The sequence below is a fragment of the Culex pipiens genome, chromosome 3 (assembly GCF_016801865.2).
Source record: "Culex pipiens pallens isolate TS chromosome 3, TS_CPP_V2, whole genome shotgun sequence".
NCBI lineage: Eukaryota > Metazoa > Arthropoda > Insecta > Diptera > Culicidae > Culex > Culex pipiens.
In genome coordinates this window covers 10,982,051-10,996,795 of record NC_068939.1, presented here as the reverse complement: position 1 = coordinate 10,996,795, position 14,745 = coordinate 10,982,051, and the positions used below count along the sequence as shown (strand labels likewise).

At 28.6% G+C, this 14,745-nt stretch overlaps 1 protein-coding gene across 2 annotated transcripts in view; it reads right to left on the bottom strand.

Annotated features, from left to right (window-relative positions):
- The window catches only part of LOC120432606 (RNA-binding protein Musashi homolog Rbp6), a 1,179,690-nt gene that overhangs the window by 545,719 nt on the left and 619,226 nt on the right, over positions 1 to 14,745 (bottom strand). For both annotated transcript variants that reach the window (XM_052709473.1, XM_052709474.1), the window contains exons 4-6: positions 8,536 to 8,589; positions 5,425 to 5,509; positions 732 to 773 (exon numbers count right to left, since the gene is read on the bottom strand). In XM_052709473.1, coding sequence (XP_052565433.1) covers positions 732 to 773; positions 5,425 to 5,509; positions 8,536 to 8,589 — 181 coding nt within the window. The remainder of the gene's footprint in view (positions 1 to 731; positions 774 to 5,424; positions 5,510 to 8,535; positions 8,590 to 14,745) is intronic.

Sequence of the window (14,745 nt, the reverse complement as noted above, 5' to 3'; positions counted from 1 at the left end):
CACATATACTGCTGTCCCGTCCCCGAGCAACACTCCAAAGAGAAGCATGTGTTGGAGCTTTTCACTCTCATTTCATCAAGTGTCCATGGCGCGGTGGTAGCGTGTCGGAATCAATAACCAACAAGTTGGTGGTTCAATCCTCGTTCTGTTAAGGGTTTTTTTTTTTGTGAAATACAACCAAAAAGCGTTCGGTAATGTCGATAATTGTCGGTAATGGGCAAAAATGTCATACCCCTATATCGCAAAAAATACATGAGGACAGTTTTCATGCAGATTCTGATATACTTTCCTGCCGCCATGCATCACAATCATGTGACCGCCGTTTGGGTGTATTAAATTTGCATTATTCATGTGATAATTTTTTTTGCTTTATAAATTATTAAAATAGTTTCTCGATTTCTCGAAAACGTAATGATGCAGGCTAACCATATTGTATGTAATGATTTTTTTTCAAATAAATGATGTGGTTTCAATCTGATGTTGACTTCATCTGTACCTCCGGAATATCTTGGTAAAACCCCACTCAAAACCTTGTACATTATCCCGAGTTGCACATGTTTGTCACTCTCTTTGCAGTACAGCGCGTCACAAGCACAGACAAAACTGCATGTCATCTTACTTGGTTCCATCTTACGCAACTCCATCAAACACCCCACACATACTTGCAAAACACACACCCCTACACAAACACACATTCAACGAGAAAGAGCGTTACACAACATTCCACTTACCTTTGGATGTGCTCTCCTAGGAAATGCCACTTTGGGGTCGATCTGTGAATAAAAGATTGCAGAGAGTGAGAAAAAAAAGAAGAAAGACAACAAAAATGGGGTGGGAGGGGTAAATCGAACAAATTTGAGACCCTCAACGAATCGGAACCGATATTCAAATGAACTAGTTTTATTTATGCTAATCCAGCCAATTGGAAGCGAATAAAACACACTCCAAATCACCCCTCAATAGTACCAGCAAGTAAAAACCCTTTTTGCCGGTTGACAATTCACACTTGTTTTCTGGTTTTCTTTCTTTGCTGCTGCTGGAAACTACCCCCTCGTGTCTGTACTTTTGTGCTCTCGGTGACAATAGTGCCATTCAAACACACACACACAAACAGCAAATCGAAGTCACACAAATCTTGCACCCCTTTTTTGTTGGGCGCCCCAAAAGTGCTTTGTCGGTGTTTTTCATAAAGGGAGAGGGACGGTTGTTTGCAGCAAGTCAAGTGAAAGACAAATACAACCAGGCGAGGAAAATGCCAATAGATTAATTGAAAACACGCGTCTCATTCTCTGTGTGTGAGAGAGAGAGTGGGGATTTGTGTTTTATTGTCAGTAATGACTCTGATTGGCAGTTCCATTTAAAGATGCGAAAATTTTACAATTTCTGAAAAAAACAGCAAAAGAATTTCACTATTCGAAAATACGAAACGAACGAATCTTATGTAAGACAGTGAGTAAGAGAGCAACTCTCTTTAAATTAGGGCAAACGAAAGAGTGGAAATGGGAGAGGAATCAAAGAGAGAGAGAGAGAGAGATAGTTGCTCTTTTGCTCACTGTCTTTCTGAAGAACTTATCTCTCTTTCGCGTTATCTTCAAATTACGACTTATTTTCTCAGCAATTTTAATTAAGATTTTTTTCTTAAACTTTGCATGGAATCACATTTCTAAGAATCATTGTCCTTACGGATCATTAGACGACTTCCCACAGCAGGGGAAGCCTCTACGAATCTTTTTGTAATCCGGAAAGTCATCTGATTAGGTTTGGTTTCCGCCTGTCGACAATGACTTCATAAATCAATCGTCCTCGTGCAGGGTTTTTTTTCCAACCCTCAATGACGCGCTGTAAATTTCCCTCAACAAAAGTCGGTGTTTTATCCGGGCGGCGTTAAAAATGCATCCAAACGGTGTCGACATGTCAATCGACATGTCCCTTTCGTCACCCACTCTGACTCTCTTTCAGAAAAAAGGTTCAAAGGACTTTACGAGCCTCGAGAAAGGCCACCACGCCATCAATCGTGCATAAGTTCAGTGTTGGAAGATTTCAGAGTTTTTTCTTCTTCTTCTCGAATGTCCTGCGGCACGTGCGTTAAAAGAAGGGTTTGAAGTTGGTCGCCGGGACCATTTCACAAATAATAAAAGAATCGCCCCTCCACGCTCAACGCTGGCCAACTACCTAGAAGTCCTAGAACAACTTTAGAAGACTTCTTTTGGGGGTGTTCTACGAGCGTCGTTGTCGTTGTTGTGTCGTTTGCGAGGGAGAGTGGAATTAAAATGAATAATAAAAAATATTGCGTCCCAAGGGACGATTCAACAAGAGTGATGCTCGCTTCGAGGATGACCGTTTGGGTTCTTTTTTTCTGCATTTGTTGAAGATTTCCAGGATGGAAGCAAGGTGACCAACAGTGCTTATTACTAAAAAAATGTCATTTTCCGATATGTTTGTTTGCGGTTTTTTCTATGGTAGTTTAGAAGTTCTGTATTTTATTTAAGTATAAATCTACTTTTAACACCCCTGACCAGTATCCTGTCACTATTTTGTTTTGTTTTGTTTTTTTTTTTCATGCATTATTTAGCCTATATACAATTTTGAGGGTTAGCATGTGAATGTTCAAAAATCAGCATCTTCTGAAGAGGTTTTTTTCAAATCTATTTAGTGACTTCGGCAATGTTTCTAGTTATAATTTGAACATTTCTTAAAAAAGAAGCACGAAAACAAATCCATGTTTTTAATTAGAATTTTTACTACCAATAGTTGAACTCTCAAAACATTTTTTTTAAACTTTTCCATTTTATATATATATGAAGTAGAGGATCAAATAATGGCAACTTTTGCAGTAGGGTTTAGAGTGGTGCAAAATCTTGTACCGGATATAATTGAAATATTCGAATAAATGTGGTTTTTGGAAATAATCTAAAAAGTTGCAACCAAAAATTACTTTACAATTTTTTCTATAATGTGTAGTGTTTTCAAACTATATGCATATTAAATTATAATTTTTAGAAAAAAAATATTTTTTTGCGATTTGAAAATACTGTGAAAAGGAAAAGCACCCCAGTAAAAAAATCCAAGTGTATGAAAATTTTCTACAATTATCATTTTTATAAATTTTCAAAAATTATTGAGTCTTAAATTTTTATGAAAAACGAGTTTTTTTCAGTATCATCTAATGAACCCTCGTTTTTTTTTTGTTTTTGAAAATAGCAATACCTTGGAAGCTATAAGTGCAATATTGAATTTAAATAATGAAACTTTGTTTGAAGCTTAAAAATTAAAAAAAAACTCTAAACAAAGCTGATTGAAGAGAAGGATGCTCCAGATTCTAAAAAAAAATGAAATCTGACTGAATAGCATAGAAAAAGAAAAAAAAACACATTGGAAATCAAACAATTTTTTTACGGCTAATTAAGCCGTTGCAAATATTTTTTGAAGTTTAAGTTCCTCGGCTCTAACCAAAAACGAGGGGAGCGCATAACTAAATAAAAAAAAAATGGATTTTTTTTACCTTTCGATTATTCTTAGTTAGCTTTTCCATCATAAAGTGTTTTTTAATTGCAAAAAAACTGAACATTTTTCACACAAAAAAAAAACACCCCCACCCCCTTTTTTTTTTTTTTGTTTACCTTTGGATTTTTTTTTCTAATTAACCTTAACATTTGAAAGGGCCCAAAAACCACGAACTTTGTACCACAACAAATTTTAGTGTTAATTTGTTTTTATTCCTTGTAGCTTTCCGCAGCATGTAGCATGCTGAGTTGTTAAAACTTGTTAAAAAATTCACAATTTGACTCTATTTACATTTCTATCATGTAGACTCTACAGAAAAGATCATTTTTCCTGTTTGCATTAACCTTCAGAGGCATTGTCATTGTTTCATCTAGCTATTTTTCAACAGTCTACAAGTTATGAGTGCTACTTGAGTTAATTTTAAATTCATAAAAAATGTTTTTAAGCTTTTTTTGAAACAGTTTTGGAAAATCAGTTTTTTTCAGAAAATTGTATTTTTGCTCAGAAAATTGTATTTTTAGTCATACCGATACAAATATTGTTTACAGTTTATGTACCTCGACTCTGACCAAAGTCAAGGGAGGGTGGGGTGCGAGAACAATAAAAAAAATATTGAATTGAAACTACAAGCCAAGAAGGTCGTTCCAATGCACCACTGTTCTTTGGAATTTTATAAAAATTCAAAATATTTCAAAACGAGAATTTTTCAAATAATATTTTATTGCAATGCAATTTTATGTTGTGTGAAAAGTGTACAATAAAGGATATTTCTTAAAGTGTTATTTTCTAGAGAATTAGCACATTAGTAATACCTACAACTTTGTTGATCTTCAAATCCGCATTAACAAACTAACTAAGCAAAATGTCTTCTTTGGTCATAGAAAAAGTACACATCAAGTTTCATCGTAATCAAGAATACAAAAAAAAATTCCCACGTCTCTGAAAATGCTCAAATTTGATAACATTTTGAATTTTAAACGTTATTTGATCTGTAATCTGTAAACTGTTGATCTGTAACAAAAAATAATCATAATGTTTCAAAACGTAACAAAAGTTACGAGATGTATGATACCAAAAATCTTATGTTATAATCTCTCTGAAATTCTTCCGTAATAAATTTCTAAAAGAAACAACACGCATGACAATCACGTCCCACTGACAAAACTGCGTCCAGAGACTTGTCAGCCTCTTCTCGTCACACTCTTCAAGCCACTTCCCTCACTTTGAAAAAAATCCATTGTTATTCTTCCATTTCCTGCTCCATGTTATAGTTTGACCGCTTCTTCTCCCCTCCCCCTCTCCCCACTTGAAGCGCTCACACACGTGAAAAGTGGACCTTTTATAACCACTTTTTGGACCGTTTCCCCCCACCGATTCCAAGCCGAAGACGAACCAAAAAAAACACCCATATTTATTGTCTACGTGGAGTGATATAACAACGGCGAACGTCGACGGGGAAAAGTTTCTTTTCCCCTTTTCTCGGCCGGGCAAAAAAAAAAAACGATTGATGCGCGTCGAGCATCCACATTTTATTTATTTTCCGTGAGTTTTCCTTTCTTGCGACGTCGAAGAAAAGGATTTCGCTTGCTCGAAGGGAGGGAAGGCGACATAATTTAAAGCAAATAAAATTTCATTATTATTTTTACGCACCGAGCTGGAAAATGGCATTTTTGGCATCTCTCCCCACCAACCGCCCTCGGAAAACTCAGACACCTTTGGCGTCCAAAGTCAACACTGAATAAAAGATGAAGTTTGGATTTTACGCGCGAGGATTGTGCGAGATTTAGTGCCGGGGTCCGGATTTCGATTCTAAAAAACTTTCTTAGCCTCCGATTGAGTGATTTGTGATTCACGTGTGTGTGTGTGATTGGTTAAGGGTCATGGGTGACGTCATTCTGAGGGGGGAGAACCAACACTTACCTTTTTGCCGTCCAACTCGTGTGTGCCATGTGCTAATACTTTGTCTACGCTGGCGGGGTCACCGAAGGTGATGAAGCCGAACCCTCTGTGGAGAAAGGTGGAGAAGATTGAATGGGATTTTATTAGTTTTTGAGTTTATTATTAACTGCTGGTTATTTGATACTGAAAACATTATTTAATTTAAATTTAAGACACAAGTGAACAAAATTACATCAAATAAAAAATGTAGCCATTCAAAAAACATGATTCAATTCTTCAAATCTTCAAATCTTCAAATCTTCAAATCTTCAAATCTTCAAATCTTCAAATCTTCAAATCTTCAAATCTTCAAATCTTCAAATCTTCAAATCTTCAAATCTTCAAATCTTCAAATCTTTAAATCTTCAAATCCTCAAATCTTCAAATCTTAAAATCTTTAAATCAATTTAATTATTTTAAAATTAAATTGACTGCTGTTGAAAATCTTTAAAAATAAATGTTGATGATTCTTGTTTAATTTATTTCTTTTAATTTTTTTAGTAACTTTAATAAATGTTATTATAATTCTTATAAATAATTTCTGATAATTCATTTAAAAATCTTTTTATTCAATGTTAATCACAAATCTGAAAAATTGGTTTTAAAATAAAAAGTCATTTTAAAACTTTGATCCAAGAAAAAAAAATATAATTATAAAATTCAATTGACTGTCTTTCAAATTCTCTAAAATCTTTAAAAAAATCATTTGCTTTTAAGCAAAAAAAAAAAAAAAAATTGAATTAGTTTTATTTGTTAATGAATGGTAGTTTTTTTAAACTAAAGTAATTTTTAATTAAATTCTAACATTTATTTAAGGCATGATTTTTTTTTAGTTTTTTTTATTAAAGGACTGCTACTAAAGGTTTTAATACAAACAAAAAAATCAAAATAGTTTCAAATATAAAAAAATATTTATTATTTTTTTGTTAAATACAACTCTCAGAAAACTTAAATAAAATAAAAGTCTTTTAAATCCTCAAAAATCTGTACAACAAATCATAATATAATTACCTTATTTAATTTCAAATTCAGTATATTTTATCAATCAGAGTGTTAATAAAGGTTTTAACATAATGAAAATATTTATAAAAATACCGTTATTTTTATATAAAATAACATTGTTATAAAATATTGTTCAATATAATCCTGAAAAATATTCATTAAAATAAATGTTTTTTTTTTCAATTTCCAAAAATCTTAAAAAAAAACAAAATATTATATCTTTACAACATTTAAATTACTCTTGTTTGTTTCTGAATAGTACCTTTAAAAAAAATAACTTTTACTTAAGTTCCAACAATTCAAAACATGCAATTTGAAACATTTTTTTATCAAACAGGCTGTCAGTAAAGTTTTTAAAATTTTCAGAAATGTTAAAAATTTATTTGTAAAATTTTGAAAAAGTGTTAAAAATTTATTTATAAAATTTTAATAAAAAATCATTTATTTAAAAATATTTGACAATATAATCCTGAAAAATATTAAATGAATACCTGAGCAGACGGTATGAACAAAATTAATAATATTTCAATAACAAATCCTGTTAAAGTAACAAAAAAGTTTTATTATTTTATACTGAACTTCAGCTTCAAGAAGAAAAAATAATAACAGGTTCTGATCAAATAAAAAGATTTGGTATTGAAGTGATATTATATTGAAAATGTTTAATAACACGCTAATAAGAGAAGATGTTAAACATTTTAAAAACTCTCCTGATAACAAGATTTGTTATTCGTTTGGTATTCTAACTAGGACATAAAATTACCATAAATCGCACAAATAGAAAAGTTTTTAAGTGTCCATCACACAATCTGTTATTATTTTTGGGATAATTTTGTCCAATTTCGGCGGGGTCATTATTTTGGCCATGAAATGGGGTCCTTAGGGTAAAATCATTCAAAAAAGTTGAAATTTTGAAAGTTGTTTTTTTTTTAAATTTTATGGTATACCTCCTAAGGGACTTTACTATATTTGGCTAGAACTATGGAATAATTTTGACCAATTTAATCGTGGTCATTTATTTGACCATGAAATGGGGTCTTTAAGCTTAAATTAATCTGATAAAATAAGCTTTAAAAAGCTGTTGTTTTTTTTTAAATTGAATTGTATTCCCTAATAGAATTGATTTATTTATTGATAAGTTTTGAAATGTGAATATCAAAAACTGTTATTATTTTCACAGAGCGAGGAAGTCGGAGCTGACAATGACCTTTCCAAGTTGTCCAAGTCCCATAATTCAAATTCCAGTTTTGAAAAACATTAATATTTTTGAAATTGAAGATAATTTTTCAAGATTAATGCTAAACTTTAATTCAAATATAGGTTGAAAAAAAAAACATTTTTTTAAAGAAAAATATCATTTTAAATCATTATATATATGTCATATCTTCAATAGTCAAATAATTCAACCCTCACAATTTTGAAAAAAATCTAAATGGTATTTTTCCAAATTGAATTAAACATTTATTTTAAGAATTAATTACAATTAATTGGAACTATTTTTTTTATAATTTTGGTCTGGAGTTTTTTTAGATGTCCAATAAACCAAATTTTCATTTTTTCGCTTTGGGTAATTTTGTTGTTGGTTGTAAAAAAAACACTCAAAAAGCAAAAACTGAAAATTTGGTTTATTGGACCTTTAAAAAATCTCCAGAAGTGAGTATTACTTTAATTCAAGCATTTATGTTCAAAAACATTGTAAAATCTCGTCATTACATTTTTAGCAAAAAATTACTATATTTTTATTATTTTAAATAGATATAATTTATTTTCAAGTCAAATTGACTGTTTATTGATTCCTAATAATTCGTTTAAAATTCATCACTTAACCTCTAAAATTAAAAAAAAATATCGTTGTAAATCCTTGGAGTTAATTCTGATGGGAAATTTGATTGTTTTAAATATTAATCGATTATTTTATTATTAAATTAACAATTCTCCCAAGTGTTTCACAAAATAAAATGGCAAACTTTAATTCTATTTAATAATATGATAATATAAAATCAAACTGCAAATCAAAATTGTTAAAACAAAGCATTTGTCATCAACATTTGAAAAGGTTTAAAACTGAAAATCATTCTTTGCTTAACCTACCTTGGCCTCGAGTACAGGGGAGCGGAGGAATCAGCCAATCCCATCGCCGTCGAGCTGGAAGTGGAGGAAAATTTCGAAAAGTCGAACTTCAGCAATTTTGAATAGTTTCTGTTTTTTTTTGTGTTGGTAGGCATCAAGAAAAACTGAGGCACAAAATAGAAAATGGTATTAATTTGAAAGAAGAAAGAAGGTTAAAGTTAAAGCAAATTAATATTTTAGTGTTTGAAAAAAATTGGAAATAGAGGAATTTAAAAAGGATTAGGGATTCAATAAAAATAAAAAGTACAAATTGTGGGAAAGGTACCATATTGCACGGATCCATGTTCATTTGAAGATTTAATCCCGTAAGCCCAAGTAATACAAGTGTGATCGGTTTCAAACCAGCGAAAATAGCAGTTTGCTGAGCAAAAATTTCTCGAATAGAAGAAAAACTCCGGTAAGCGTAAATCATTGTTGTGCTCCAACCAAACCGAGCAAGAAAATCGAGAGAAAATCCAAAGAAGAGAAAAAAAACCTCATCAATCATATGACGATAATGAATTTTTCGCTTTCCCAAATCTTCAATACATGTCCTTGCAGCCTCCATTGCCGTTCTTCCCCCAACGCTCCTCAAAAGTCTACCAGTTTTGGAATTTCTCGCGCTGGAAAATCGACGAATCACGGGAGAAATTTGTTCTTCTTCTTGGCCAGGGGGGGGGGGGGATGAAAAATTCCGGAAAATGGCACAAATCCTGGAAAATCGGTAAGCCTTTCGAAATCCCACTCATTCACGTGGCGAGCGCGAGTTTTCCAACCCAGGGAAAAACAACATCTGCTGTACCTTTTCGCTGGGAAAACAGTTTGCATGTAATGCGCGATTTGGACGCGCTTCGGGAAAATAGTGGAAAACGAATGCCCTCAGGGGGTGTTGTTTTGTTTGCGTTTTGTTTTGCAACGCAAGCATGTGTGAAAATCCGGTGGATTTTGAAGCGACACCTATTGATGGATTCCGGAGTCAGTCAATGGGGTAGAGTTTGATTTTGCCAGAGGGTAAAAATTGATAAATGGTGAAAGTTTGACGAGTGGGAGCTTAAATTCCTTTTTTAAACTTTTTCAATTTGTTTGCTTTTAAAATTTGATATCTTTTTGGTTTACTTTACTCTCCAGTGATATTTCGTAGCAGCGATGGCACTGGCTGATGTCCTGTCGCTGCCATGTGGTCCTCCAAGAAAATCTAAAATTTCAGGAATCTGCACCATTTTAATTACTTTTAATCTAAGACCCCTAAAGGTGTCTCTAGCTTTTAAGTGTGAATTTCTACAAGCAACAAGACATGTTTTAATTACTAGTTGCTATGGTACAGTTTAGCTAATTTCTATTTTAGTGACCCTTGTTAGTCACCGTGGTGTGCATTTTTGGCTAATTTCTACAACATGCAGTTTGATAAACTATTTTTCGAGTGAACAAAGTCATTAGAAACAAGCGATTCAGCATGAAATGTACAGAGAAATGCACGAAAAACAGAAAAAAACGGACATGTTTAATCAAATTTCACTTTGCCACCGAGAAAATCCCCCGAAAATGACGCTAATAAGACTGATTTTGTCTTAATTCAGCCGAAATTTGTCAATCGCATCGTTATCACACTCTCTCGATCTAGCGCTAGCTGGCATAAATTAAGCCAAATTGAACAGCAACCCCCTGAACTGAATGAGAATTCCACGTCCACGTCGAAAATGTCTTCGCAGCAGCAGCATACGAAAATTTGCCACACTTTATTAAATTGTCATCGAGCTGATTATCGTCTCAATTTCCATCACACCGAAGAGAAGCTAAGGCAAAAGATGGGATTTCTTTTTTTTTTGTGAGGATATCATTGTTTTATTTTCTGTCCGGGAAGATAATTGTGGGAAAACATGAGATTTTGGTCATAATTTAAACTTTGAATTAGTTAACTTTGCCCTCAAATTTCTAAATTTTCCAAACAGACGCAATATTTAAAAAAAAACACGTATTCTAATTTTAAAAAAATGTTTAATACGAAAAAAATGGTTTTTGTTTTTTTTTGTTTTTTGTTTTTTGTTTTTTGTTTTTTGTTTTTTGTTTTTTGTTTTTTGTTTTTTGTTTTTTGTTTTTTGTTTTTTGTTTTTTGTTTTTTGTTTTTTGTTTTTTGTTTTTTGTTTTTTGTTTTTTGTTTTTTGTTTTTTGTTTTTTGTTTTTTGTTTTTTGTTTTTTGTTTTTTGTTTTTTGTTTTTTGTTTTTTGTTTTTTGTTTTTTGTTTTTTGTTTTTTGTTTTTTGTTTTTTGTTTTTTGTTTTTTGTTTTTTGTTTTTTGTTTTTTGTTTTTTGTTTTTTGTTTTTTGTTTTTTGTTTTTTGTTTTTTGTTTTTTGTTTTTTGTTTTTTGTTTTTTGTTTTTTGTTTTTTGTTTTTTGTTTTTTGTTTTTTGTTTTTTGTTTTTTGTTTTTTGTTTTTTGTTTTTTGTTTTTTGTTTTTTTGTTTTTTGTTTTTTGTTTTTTGTTTTTTGTTTTTTGTTTTTTGTTTTTTGTTTTTTGTTTTTTGTTTTTTGTTTTTTGTTTTTTGTTTTTTGTTTTTTGTTTTTTGTTTTTTGTTTTTTGTTTTTTGTTTTTTGTTTTTTGTTTTTTGTTTTTTGTTTTTTGTTTTTTTTTGTTTTTTGTTTTTTGTTTTTTGTTTTTTGTTTTTTGTTTTTGTTTTTTGTTTTTTGTTTTTTGTTTTTCTGTTTTTTGTTTTTTGTTTTTTGTTTTTTGTTTTTTGTTTTTTGTTTTTTGTTTTTTGTTTTTTGTTTTTTGTTTTTGTTTTTTGTTTTTTGTTTTTTGTTTTTTGTTTTTTGTTTTTTGTTTTTTGTTTTTTGTTTTTTGTTTTTTGTTTTTTGTTTTTTGTTTTTTGTTTTTTGTTTTTTGTTTTTTGTTTTTTGTTTTTTGTTTTTTGTTTTTTGTTTTTTGTTTTTTGTTTTTTGTTTTTTGTTTTTTGTTTTTTGTTTTTTGTTTTTTGTTTTTTGTTTTTTGTTTTTTGTTTTTTGTTTTTTGTTTTTTGTTTTTTGTTTTTTGTTTTTTGTTTTTTGTTTTTTGTTTTTTGTTTTTTGTTTTTTGTTTTTTGTTTTTTGTTTTTTGTTTTTTGTTTTTTGTTTTTTGTTTTTTGTTTTTTGTTTTTTGTTTTTTGTTTTTTGTTTTTTGTTTTTTGTTTTTTGTTTTTTGTTTTTTGTTTTTTGTTTTTTGTTTTTTGTTTTTTGTTTTTTGTTTTTTGTTTTTTGTTTTTTGTTTTTTGTTTTTTGTTTTTTGTTTTTTGTTTTTTGTTTTTTGTTTTTTGTTTTTTGTTTTTTGTTTTTTGTTTTTTTGTTTTTTGTTTTTTGTTTTTTGTTTTTTGTTTTTTGTTTTTTGTTTTTTGTTTTTTGTTTTTTGTTTTTTGTTTTTTTGTTTTTTGTTTTTTGTTTTTTGTTTTTTGTTTTTTGTTTTTGTTTTTTGTTTTTTGTTTTTGTTTTTTGTTTTTTGTTTTTTGTTTTTTGTTTTTTGTTTTTTGTTTTTTGTTTTTTGTTTTTTGTTTTTTGTTTTTTGTTTTTTGTTTTTTGTTTTTTGTTTTTTGTTTTTTGTTTTTTGTTTTTTGTTTTTTGTTTTTTGTTTTTTGTTTTTTGTTTTTTGTTTTTTGTTTTTTGTTTTTTGTTTTTTGTTTTTTGTTTTTTGTTTTTTGTTTTTTGTTTTTTGTTTTTTGTTTTTTGTTTTTGTTTTTTGTTTTTTGTTTTTTGTTTTTTGTTTTTTGTTTTTTGTTTTTTGTTTTTTGTTTTTTGTTTTTTGTTTTTTGTTTTTTGTTTTTTGTTTTTTGTTTTTTGTTTTTTGTTTTTTGTTTTTTGTTTTTTGTTTTTTGTTTTTTGTTTTTTGTTTTTTGTTTTTTGTTTTTTGTTTTTTGTTTTTTGTTTTTTGTTTTTTGTTTTTTGTTTTTTGTTTTTTGTTTTTTGTTTTTTGTTTTTTGTTTTTTGTTTTTTTGTTTTTTGTTTTTTGTTTTTTGTTTTTTGTTTTTTGTTTTTTGTTTTTTGTTTTTTGTTTTTTGTTTTTTGTTTTTTGTTTTTTGTTTTTTGTTTTTTGTTTTTTGTTTTTTGTTTTTTGTTTTTTGTTTTTTGTTTTTTGTTTTTTGTTTTTTGTTTTTTGTTTTTTGTTTTTTGTTTTTTGTTTTTTGTTTTTTGTTTTTTGTTTTTTGTTTTTTGTTTTTTGTTTTTTGTTTTTTGTTTTTTGTTTTTTGTTTTTTGTTTTTTGTTTTTTGTTTTTTGTTTTTTGTTTTTTGTTTTTTGTTTTTTGTTTTTTGTTTTTTGTTTTTTGTTTTTTGTTTTTTGTTTTTTGTTTTTTGTTTTTTGTTTTTTGTTTTTTGTTTTTTGTTTTTTGTTTTTTGTTTTTTGTTTTTTGTTTTTTGTTTTTTGTTTTTTGTTTTTTGTTTTTTGTTTTTTATTTTTTTTTAATGTTTTTAATGTTTTTAATGTTTTTAATGTTTTTAATGTTTTTAATGTTTTTAATGTTTTTAATGTTTTTAATGTTTTTAAAGTTTTTAATGTTTTTAATGTTTTTAATGTTTTTAATGTTTTTAATGTTTTTAATGTTTTTAATGTTTTTAATGTTTTTAATGTTTTTAATGTTTTTAATGTTTTTAATGTTTTTAATGTTTTTAATGTTTTTAATATTTTTAATGTTTTTAATGTTTTTAATGTTTTTAATGTTTTTAATGTTTTTTATGTTTTTAATCTTTTTAATGTTTTTAATGTTTTTAATGTTTTTAATGTTTTTAATGTTTTTAATGTTTTTAATGTTTTTAATGTTTTTAATGTTTTTAATGTTTTTAATGTTTTTAATGTTTTTAATGTTTTTAATGTTTTTAATGTTTTTAATGTTTTTAATGTTTTTAATGTTTTTAATGTTTTTAATGTTTTTAATGTTTTTAATGTTTTTAATGTTTTTAATGTTTTTAATGTTTTTAATGTTTTTAATGTTTTTAATGTTTTTAATGTTTTTAATGTTTTTAATGTTTTTAATGTTTTTAATGTTTTTAATGTTTTTAATGTTTTTAATGTTTTTAATGTTTTTAATGTTTTTAATGTTTTTAATGTTTTTAATGTTTTTAATGTTTTTAATGTTTTTAATGTTTTTAATGTTTTTAATGTTTTTAATGTTTTTAATGTTTTTAATGTTTTTAATGTTTTTAATGTTTTTAATGTTTTTAATGTTTTTAATGTTTTTAATGTTTTTAATGTTTTTAATGTTTTTAATGTTTTTAATGTTTTTAATGTTTTTAATGTTTTTAATGTTTTTAATGTATTTAATGTTTTTAATGTTTTTAATGTTTTTAATGTTTTTAATGTTTTTAATGTTTTTAATGTTTTTAATGTTTTTAATGTTTTTAATGTTTTTAATGTTTTTAATGTTTTTAATGTTTTTAATGTTTTTAATGTTTTTAATGTTTTTAATGTTTTTAATGTTTTTAATGTTTTTAATGTTTTTAATGTTTTTAATGTTTTTAATGTTTTTAATGTTTTTAATGTTTTTAATGTTTTTAATGTTTTTAATGTTTTTAACGAACTATTTTATCAAAATCCCACTGTCCCACCGCCCAAATTGAAAAGATGACGAACGGCCACGGCAAGAAAAGTTACAGAAACGCCAAGACAGGACAAAAAATCAAATGACAACCAACCAGAAGTGGGATATAAACCGCAGACAGTTCACTTCTCCCCTTCCTCCTTCCAAGAAGATCCCACTTTTTGCCAGCATCATTGTAATCACGCTCATCATCTTCAGCGCCGTCGCCGCCACCACCGTCATCTTCGTCACGGTCCGGATGTTGCGAGGACCACCGACCCTCCTATTCGCAAGTTATGATGGTTCTTTAAATACCCGAGGGAGAAATTTGACACGTGTCTTTGGCGGAGAAGTTGCCCGAAACTGTGTGCGGCATAATGAGCTGCGGTGAACCTCCTGGCAGCAGCTGGCCACGAATAAAATAGATTTTAATGGTTGAACGGGATGTCTTCCGGGATCTTGGACACAATTACCCGTCGTCACAATCGTGGGTGCAACAAAAAAGGGGCGACTCTCGGAGATCTACGGGGGGTCGACGAGGTCAGCTAACGCAATTAATGGTTGTGTTTTGATTCTTGCGTGGACGACTCAGGGGGAGGCAGTGATTAGGGATCTTTTGAAGGGATATTCGACGCACCACTTTTTGAACTCAATCAAT